The following is a 10,398-nucleotide window of genomic DNA, read 5'->3' as shown; positions in this document are numbered from 1 at the left end:
ATCTGTCAAGACTTATGTGATGTTGTGTACATTAAATGTGTGCGAGTTACACAGACTTAGCAGGTTTAGTGGCACTGGATTGATTCCACAAATAAAAACAAAAATAAAAATATGTAAAGTAAAACACTGGCTAGCTAGCACAAGCATAGTGCCATAAGAATACTCTCAACCCTCGAAGTGCAGAAAGGTCTTTCGGGGATGTGCCATCGCGGCATCCAAGAAGCAGTCCACGATGCTGTAGAAAGATTTGCTTTTCTTGTTCTTGAAGAGCCTAATGCCAAGGTTTAACGCTCTGCAGGATGTAGACACTGTCCTCGTCTATGTGAGGGAAGAGAGTCTTGAGGAAGGGCAGGGACAGAGGGGCCAGTCCAGCAAAGACGGTGAACCACATGTACATTTTTCAGATGAGTCACAGCTTGCCGGGAAGTTTCAGGGGAGCAGCTGATGCAGTCAAGTAGCGCTGCAATGATTAATTGATTAATCAATTAGCTGTCAACTATTAAATGAATCACCAACAATTCTGACAACCGATTAATCGTTTTGAGTACTTTTTTCAAGAGACCCTTCACTGGAGACCATAGAGCCACTGCAGCAGGGTGTGGGGTAAATATGGAGTAAAACAAAGCTGAATGAAAAAGATTTCTGGAAGGAAAATAAACGCGAGCTTGTTGAAGCTATCACGCTGACCTTTAGTTCACTAATATTCAGCTTGGATCCTGAATCATCGATAACAACAGATAAAAAGTGTGTCAGGGTCATGTGTTTGGCCTATGGAGGAGGGCATGACAGAAAAGGTTTGACAATCACTGTGTGACTGTTCCTTTGGGTGTGAAACACAATTCTTCAGCAGGCACCTTATTAAAGGCTGTATGATATCTACACCATGGTTTATGAGAACACCTTGAAATAATCTCACTACAAATGTGACTCAGTGTGTTCATTTGTTAGTGCTTAACTCACGTAGATGAACCCTGTGGAATAATGATGGAAGTGTTGTCATTTCTCTCAGTAAGTTTGAGCTCCTCCATGTCTCCTGCCTTTAGGAATGTCTTTTTAACTCACAGGTGCACATTTTAACCTGCTGGTGGTGCCACATGACAATACAGACCATCATAAATGTCTGTGCAAAAATGATTTAGAATCCGTTGGATTTCACTTTGGACTGAAGCTCCACCACCATCAAGCCTAAACCAAACACAAGGAATCTTTGCAGCTGTTTGTCATTTAGGTTCAGTTAGAGAGAGAGGCCAACTTCAAAGTAAGTTGGCTGATTTTCTGAAGAAAAAAAAAAAAAGGATCAGTGCAGACCACATTACAGCTGAACAATTTATTGTTTTTAGACTGAAATTAACAATTGAAAGAGTGCATGTGTAATTAATATTGTTAATGGTAGCTCCATAAAGCCTTGTTAGCAGTGGAAGGCCCCTGAAACCAGTTAAACTACACATGCATCCATTATTAATGTTATTAATTACACCTGTAATTAATAACAATTAATAATAACGGGGTACACCCTGGACCGGTCGCCAGTCGACACACAAGACAAACAACCATTCACACACACACACTCACACCTAAGGACAATTAAGAACCTAACCTTATGAGCATGTTTTTGGTCTGTGGGAGGAAGCCAGAGTACCCAGAGAGAACCCACGCATGCACGGGAAGATCATGCAAACTCACACAGAAAGGCCCCGCCCGGGGACCGAACCGGCAACCTTCTCTGCTGTGAGGCACGCGCACTACCTGCTGCGCCACCGTGCTGCCACGTCACAACATGCAACTGAAAAAACTTAACGTCATATGAGCGACCTATGTTTACACTCGCGCCCATAGGTTTGGCATAGTTATGATGGCGCTCAACGGCGTATTTATCCAGGTTCATGTAAACAACAACATTTTTGAAAACGATGTTACGTGCACAATGTTATTTTTGAAGACGGAGGGGCTAAAATATCTGTTTTCCAAAATACCCTGCTACATGTAGGCATAAGCTCAGTTAGAGAGAGAGGCCAACTTCAAAGTAGGTTGGCTGATTTACTGTAAAATAAAAAAAAAGGATCAGTGTAGACCACAGCTGAACAATTTCTTTTTAGATTGAAGTTAACATTTGAAATAGTGCAGTAATGGGCTGTTTTACAACAGGAAAAGCAACAGGTGTAATTAATATTGTTAACGGTAGCTCTGTTCCATAAAGCCTTGTTAGCAGTGGAAGGCCCCTGAACTACACATGGTCAAAATGTCAGCCACGAGTAGGTTTAAAAGCCAACTTTATCACCAGCTTTAGCTAATTAACACACTAAAACCAAATACAGGAAACAAAAGTTTATATTGTGATCTTCCCTGATGTAACTGAATTGAATATGTCCAGCGTCAGCGGGATGTAAGTCTTCCCTTTTTCATCCAGAAAGTAGAGTGGGTCCGTTACTTGATTTGGGTTGAAGCCCTCCTCCACCAGCTTCGTCTTCAAATGCTTGAATGTGCCTGTAACGTCTAAGGAAGTCTGTAACCAACCGCAGGACGGTGAATTATTACAGGGGAGGCCAACACAAAGGCTGAAACTGTCAAAATGTTACCTACCCGAATCCTCAGAAAACGTGGCTTTGCGTAGGACGTCAGGAATTTTTCAACGTGTTCAAAGACGCCTGCAGAGTCAAATCTCTGTCCTTCACTTAAAGTGATGGCAGCCATTCCAGCTCTCCCCTCCAGCCCTGCAGAACAGAACAGACAGCCTGCATTAGAAGCTGTGGGCACAGAATAGATGCGACTGCCACCAAGCACACAGGGTCTGTTGAAAGATGCACGCAGCATCAGTGCATTAGGGGAAATGTAGGCTCACATTTTGCTGATTTGGCACCAATAAAAGTATGCTGAATTAGATGTTAGCAGTTCCTGTCTGCAGTGTATCCATCGATGCACAGACAACCATCACTGAAGACAACGATCCTGAAGAGAACTTAAAAATGTGGCTATTCTCAGGCAAGTTCTGGAGTAAAGAGCATCTTTATTTCTGAGTTATATGCAGAATGGACATCAGACATAGCGATACGCCCAGCCAATGCTGCTGTTACACCTGTTGACTGTGTTAGAAAGCAGGACAAACTACAAGAAGTGACTTCCTGTTTCCAGAGCAGCAGTGTGCACCTGTTCTATCACCTCACACAGTATCTTCACCAAGGTTTGGTCAGATGTTGGAGCTATTGTTCTGCCAATCCAAACGCACCAAATCCATGAGATTTATTTACATAAAGACCAACAACCACAACACTTACTGTAATCTAAGCTAACAAAGGACACACAGCCCCAGCACCAGAAGCAGGACATGAAACGCTAACAGTTGTACTGCAACATGCAAAAACCTCTTCTGGACAAGGAGCAGAACTTTGTCCACCCACTGAGGTGAAAATGCAACACATCTTTAATGTAGTAAAGAGACGTGTTAAATCTGTTCTCACGCTTAATACATTTCTATAGACACACTTGCATTTTTATTGTATTTTTATACCTGTATTATATTTGTACCTGTATTATATTTTGATTTTCTCTTCAGTTGTTTAGTTTAATTCTTTTTTCTTTTCTTCTTTCTATTTTAACTCTTAAAATAAGCCTCCTGTGGACAGGTGTTGTAAATTCACTACAAACACGTCAAAAAACATAAACTTAATGCCTCCCTGTTTTGTTCTCACAGGGACGAAATCTAATAAAACATTCAAGCGGTCCTTATCTTCTTGTAAAGCTGAATATGTCGGCCAAAGTTTATGACCGGGACACTGACTGAAGATACCACTAGGAAACTGGGACAAGTTCCATGGTCAATGAGTGGCAAATCAGTTTGAGACAATGACAAATGTTATTAGGGAGGAAATAATGAATGTCAATATTTAAGCTATTTTTAGGAAAGATTACCTTACATTGGTAATCCTGGCTGAGGTTTGTACACATACAACTTAACGCTGCAGCCTTGACAGAGACCTCACTGTCTCTGCTCAAAAACTGTGAGAATAAAGGACAAAAAGAAGATGTCCAGTGAAAATTACCTGGCACTTCAACTCCATACACGTTGGCTTCTTTAATGCAGTCGAGCAGTGTGAGGATGTCGGCCACCTCAGTTGTAGCCACGTTCTCTCCTTTCCATCTATTTACAATTAAAAAAAAGTGCACAGTCATTGATATCCTCAGGTTTTAAAGCTTGAAATGAAACAAGAGTTGAACTCGCCTGAAAGTGTCTCCAACTCGATCCTGAAAGTAGAAGAAATTGTCTTCGTCGATTCTCAGCAGGTCGCCTGTGTTGAAGTACACGTCTCCTTTCTCGTGGACATCACGCAGCTTCTTCTTCTCGGTTTGCTGCAGGTCTCTCGCATAGCCAGCAAACGGTGAACGGGCTGAAATTTTACATACCAGAAGTCCAGGTTCGCCTGAGGACAGTTAATGCAGGAGAGGTGATGGGTGAGAGCAGTTAAACATAAGGTGACCCTTGTGACACTAGTGTACTTATTATGGGACCCCGTGCAGCAGATGCCTCGAGTAGAGACGACATCTTGCCATTTCACAGCATTGTGAAAGCATTTGATGGGTTTGATGATGGTTAAGCGACAGTGTGGTAGAACAGTGACTAGTGCAGAATTAGGACAGTATGAAAATGGATCTGATTGTTATTGCTGCACAGAATCATCAAACGCTTTGCTAAAAGTACAAACTGGGCAAGGATTTTAGAAACACTAATATCACTCTCCAATGTAATAGCCATGCTGGCAGCAAGGTCACCACCACTTTGGTCTGGACTGAAAAAAAAAAAAAAAAAAGAGGACATGACCTCTGTATCCTCAGCAGTACCCACAGCCCTGGTTTCAACACACCTTTGGCAACCTTTATGCAGAAACCAGCAGAATCCCTCACAGGCTCTCCTTTATCGACGTCGAATTTGATCAGACTGTATTTAATAAACATCTGCAGGGTGAAACAAAGAAAACTATTGTGCACTGCGTGACAGCTTTTACTTCATAATGTGCAATGAAACATGGACTCCTACCCTGTTGAGGAAGGTGTCTCGTCCAACAGCGCCGATCTTACCGCTGTAGTTCAACAGAGCAAAATTCCCTTCAGTCGCTCCATAAAACTCTCTGATCTGAATGTCTCCAAACCTGCTCGTGAATTCCCTCCAAACCTCTGGCCTGATCCCGTTTCCCACCGCGAGTCTTACTTTGTGGTTTCGATCATTGAGTTTCTGTCGGGGAAAAATATATTTATTTATGTTGACCCTCAATGTGAAAGCAGCATTAATGTTACTGCAGTGTCATGCGCTTCATACCTTTGGTGTGTTGCAGAGGTAACGCATAATTTCACCTATGTACTGGATGACAGTGGCGTTGTATTTTCTGCAGTCATCCCAGAACTGAGATGCGGAAAATTTATTCCTCAAAGCCACCGTCATATCTACACACAGCAACAGGATGACAAATGACAATCTTAAAAGGCTGGCGATATTCAATATTTTTCTTTTCATCAACAAATCTATAAAAAGACCAAATTCTACATTGAATTGATCTGACTGCTAAATATTGTCTGTGCAGTCGAAGCCTTTGTAACACAAATACATGGATGTGTATGCTGTTTATTGACTTCAATAAAATTTCTTCTTTAGTTGTCAATTTTTCCAAGCACTGCCTGGCAACTGGCCAAGTTACTCCTGGTTGTAAATCAGCACGCTAGAGTACCAAATGTGTATTAATCCGCAGCAGAAAATAGTCCCCAACAAATGCATAATTTTTATGTTTTAGTGTTGTTTGCTGAAAACTAGCATCCAGCTGTTTAAAGAGATTAGCTTTCCCCTAAACGCAATAAATCACAAAGCCTTTCTTCAAATTTGGTCTTTTCATTGGATTTGCCTTCTCTCTCAAAATCACTGATGCTGTTCAAACTTGTCTCAGTTTATCAAATATACACCCAAATGTGTGCATACCCCTCTCAATGGCTGCAGTACACCCGACTAAGCCAGCAGAGTGATAGAGAGGGAGGCTAATATAAATCACATCCTTGGCCTTCGCTCCCATTACAGACAGAAGCAAAGAGAGGCTCCACAGTTTGGCATGAGTGACCACTGCTGCTTTAGGTAAACCTGTTGAAGAGAAGCCACAGGTAAATGTACTGCAGGTAATCTCTATTTTACTGTTGAATCCTGAACATTTTAACACTTCAAGTAGTTTACCTGTTGTCCCTGATGTGTAGATGTAGACTGCAGGACTCTGCAAGGTTAAATGTGACCTTAAATCCTTGGATACAGGCTCAGAGGAGGCCTGGCTCATTTTGTCCTTGAAGCTCTTCATGTCTGCAGTTCTGCATCTGTCAGCCAGGATGAAAACAGATATCTGCTGCTCCAACAGACTGGGCAGGACCTCTTCCACAGCATCCTGTAACTCTGGAAATAAAACCAAATAAACTTCTCTGTAACTGAGAGACTTAAGGTTGAAGTTGTTGCTCCTCTGCAGCTGAGGCAGTGTATTGCTACATTATAAAATAGACTTTAGACTGCTTCTTTATTGATCCCAATTTGGCAAATTATTTTCTTGCAGTAGCAATTAAACATACAGACAAACACAGAATATATTACATTGAGGTATTCAGATGTACTAAGCATAAAAAATACTCAATTACAAGTTCTGCATTCACAATTTCACTAAACTAAAGAAGGATTAGTAACAAAATGTGCAGGAAGCTTCTAATACTTACTAAAAGTACTCGCTAACACTGTTAGTAGTGTCACCAGGGTCTATGAATCAAGTCTTACATGTTTGCTTAAACATCGAATATTAGTTTAACTAGTAAACTATAATAAACACATGTAGTGGGTACAAAAGACAAAGTTTAACTCTGACTTGCAGCAGAGTAAAGCACTCAAAGTCGTACTTAATTTCAGTACTTGAGTAAATGCATGCTTGTTACAATCCTCCAGCCATTATATGCATGCTTGTCAGTACACTTTGATCGTACTTTTGCACAATAAGATCTGCAGTACAGTACTTCTACAGTATTTCTTCCCACCACTGGAGAGCACAGACTTGCACGCAAACCTCTTACCTTCAGCTGCGACCAGAGTTGTGGCTCCGCTACAGCTGAAGCAGTGTAACAGGGACCTGGATCTGATGTTGTAGTTGAGAGGAGCAGCGGAGCATCCAATCTTGGCCAAACCCAACCACAGCCACAGAAACATCGGCTCGTTTCCGAGGAGCAACGCTACGGTGTCGCCCTCTTTGACGCATCCGCTCTGCAGGAACACTCTTGCGGCTTTGTTGCTGAGCTCATCGGCGTCCTGGTAGGTAAAAGTCTCATCTTTGTAAAGGAGGAACGGCATGTGCGGATGCGCCTTCACTGCGTCTAAGAAGCGGTCCACAATGAAGTAGTTGGTCTGACGGTATCTGAACAAACGGCGAATGATTTGCACGTTACTGAGCATGTTTTGGACATCCTGAACAAAGTAAGGATGGCGGAATAAAAAGACAAGAAAAAGCAGAGCTGAAACCACGATCCAGACGAGCATGTTGAGCATGATGAATCAGCAGCGTGAAGGTGACTGACGGGGGAAACCTTACCTGTGAAGACAAAATGGTTGGGACTAAAAGGTATGAGGAGGAGGAGGAGGAGGAGGAGCATTGACAGCACATCAGGACTTAAATGTTTACCAACCTTGTTCAGAATCAGTGATTTGCAATGATTGACAGCATAAAAAATGACTGAAACGATTAATCAACTATCAGCATTGTTAATTAATTTTCTGATGATCAGCTGGTTTTAGTTCAGCTGACAGGATGTCTGTTTTCACCGGATGGCCCCCAAACTAAGCATTCAGCATTAACTTGTAGTCATATTTATGCCATTAGATATCACTAAAAGTAATCTCTGTTATAAAGCATTAAGTAAGGACAACAGGATATAATGAAGAGGCTCAGCTCTCAAACAAATGAATTATTCCTTTATAGTTTGCAATAAGATTTATTAATTAAACATGTAAAAAAAACATTGATAATCTATGCGCAGCATATCTCAGTAACGCAAAATAAAATATAAAAACAAGGACACACTGGAATTAAACTCTGATCCCAATGAGAGAAAGCACAACACGGGAGCGAAACTTTGTCTGAAACTGCACCTTATCTGGTACTGTCAGTATCTTTCAGTCAGGTATCACAATTTAAAAATGACAGTGTCAGCAAAGCTATAACTTTCGACCAAAAAGTACATTCATCACTTTGAAATGAGCTCACAGATGTAGAGGAAACACCTGAGCACTCCTGGATATTAGCTGGCTGTAAAGTCAAGGCACGCTTGTTGAAATGTGCAAACTCTTGTTTACTTGTACTGGGATTTACAAACAAGACCCGTAGCTGTTTTTTTAAGATAGACTGGAAAGCAAAAAGGAGCATGTCAGGACATAAGAAACAGGCAAATATTTACAGAACTCAGACTGTTCTGCTCTTTGCGTACTACACTCGAGGTCAGAGATATCTAGGCCAGGACAAAGAGGAACAAAATGAAACCAGTGATGCTTCACACTGAAACAAACGGTGCATGAAAGCAGTAGTCTGACATTTTTGGGAAATACACTCATTGCCCTATTTAGAGTTAAATAGAAGATTAACACCACTCTTGTGTCTTTACAGTTAATATACAGCTACAGCCAACAGCTGGTTAGCTTAGCTTAGCAAAAAGACTGGAAGCAGCTAGCCTGGCTCTGCTCCACCTACCAGCACCTCTTAAGCCAATTTGCATGTTATATTTGTTTGTTTAAATCTCCTTCAAGCTTCTGGCCAAGAAATAGTCAAGCACAAAAGTCCAAAAGTCACAAAAGGAAACCTGAAAGCCTGTGTCTCAGTCACTACTAGTCGTGCTACAGTCGGTCAGTTTCTCATCCCTCACAGGAGCCTCCTGGACGAGGAAGGGTTTGTTTTGTCGCTCTGAGTCGCGGTGGTTGAACTCCCTTCAGGTACACCTCCCTGCTTTTACCCCTCACAGACACATTGATAAAATCCCCCAGGGTTGGAGAAGCCATCGGTTGAGTAGGTTTGTAAGAGTGGATGGGTGTGTGAGCAGCAGTTTGGGGGTTCAGCCGGAACGAAAATATAAATACAAATACAAAAATACCCAGATGTATGAATCTGTGCGCACGCATGAATCCAAGCTCATTTCCTTTGTACATCCCAGTCAACGTGGAATTGAGTACACATGTTGGAGTACCCAACCCCTCCCTGTCCATGCCCCCATTTCAATACGCAAATCGTAGTTAAATGAGCCGTGCACCTGGGATTCCCCTCTCTGCACGATCAGAAAATCAAAAAAGAATGAGTAAGACGGGAAAGAAAAAGAACATGTGGGTGACTCTGACTACTCCCAAGGTAAATACCTATGTATTTGTGTAACTCACAACAGATGTGTTCATATAGTAGCCTGCTCACAGCCCTATAAGATAAAAGTTCATGTGTAGATGTTGTATGTTTGGTATTATTTGGTTTGAAATCTTTTGAATTTAAATTTAAACATGGCAGCATATCAAAGAGGATATCAAAGACTTTTACTCATGTCCGATTACTCAATTTATTATTTTAAAACACAGAAGAGAACATGCAGTCACAGCCATGTGCCAGACTCAGGGGATTCCTCCACCATCCCCGGTGTCTCTGGCGTCACAGACTCGGGGGATTCCTCCAGCATCCCCAGTGTCTCCAGTGCCAGTATGCCGCATCCACTGGCTGCTGCTGCTGTCCGCCCCACTGGCCGTGTCCTCACCCATCCTGTGCTGGAGTCACAAGAAGAAATCATTTATAATATTCACACAGAATATGAGCTATGAGTTAGCAACAAGCATTCCTATTGGTTGCTGCGTGAGACTGATTGTGATTGGTTTACAGTGTATGCAGATGGAGTCAGTTCCTGCAGTCAAGTGTGTGTGAAGTTCGCCTTCCTAATGTTTTAGCCATCCACGTGCATGTCCAAGGCTGAAATAAATGTTATGAGTTACAGCACATCGTCGTTCGGATATTATTGTACGCACAGTATGAAAACAAGACATGGTGTTAGAGTGAAAACGACTTTTATGGAGGAAGATGGACATCGCTGGAGTACCATCACCCCGTATGGACTGGGATGCTAGCAACCTGCCCGAAGTATGGCGCAAATTCAAGCTTCATGTGGATTTAATGTTTTCTGGTCCCTTCAAGAAGAAAGGAGAGGATGAAAAGTGCAGCTACCTACTCCTTTGGGTTGGAGACAAAGGCAGAGACATTTACAACAGGTGGACACTTGCAGAGGAGGAAAAAAAGGTACTGAAATCGTACTATGATCGCTTTGAAGCATACGTCATGCCGAAGGCTAATGTTATTTTTGCTTGTTACAAGTTTCATGAGAAAG

General features: G+C 42.0%; 1 protein-coding gene across 1 annotated transcript; it reads right to left on the bottom strand.

Annotated features, from left to right (window-relative positions):
* Positions 1–1,314: 1,314 nt before the first annotated feature.
* Positions 1,315–7,590, bottom strand: LOC139337199 (long-chain fatty acid transport protein 2-like). Its single transcript, XM_070971685.1, has 10 exons — positions 7,075–7,590; positions 6,206–6,415; positions 5,960–6,115; positions 5,309–5,433; positions 5,030–5,224; positions 4,857–4,947; positions 4,217–4,415; positions 4,038–4,135; positions 2,581–2,711; positions 1,315–2,503 (listed from the first exon to the last, which is right to left on the bottom strand). The coding sequence occupies exons 1-10, from the start codon at positions 7,541–7,543 to the stop codon at positions 2,327–2,329; spliced, it is 1,851 nt and encodes a 616-aa protein (XP_070827786.1). The 5' UTR covers positions 7,544–7,590; the 3' UTR covers positions 1,315–2,326.
* Between the last annotated feature and the right edge of the window lie 2,808 nt (positions 7,591–10,398).

This window comes from Chaetodon trifascialis, chromosome 10, assembly GCF_039877785.1.
Source record: "Chaetodon trifascialis isolate fChaTrf1 chromosome 10, fChaTrf1.hap1, whole genome shotgun sequence".
NCBI classification, from domain to species: domain Eukaryota; kingdom Metazoa; phylum Chordata; class Actinopteri; order Chaetodontiformes; family Chaetodontidae; genus Chaetodon; species Chaetodon trifascialis.
The sequence above is the reverse complement of the archived record's forward strand: the minus strand, read 5'-3'. Positions and strand labels throughout refer to the sequence as shown.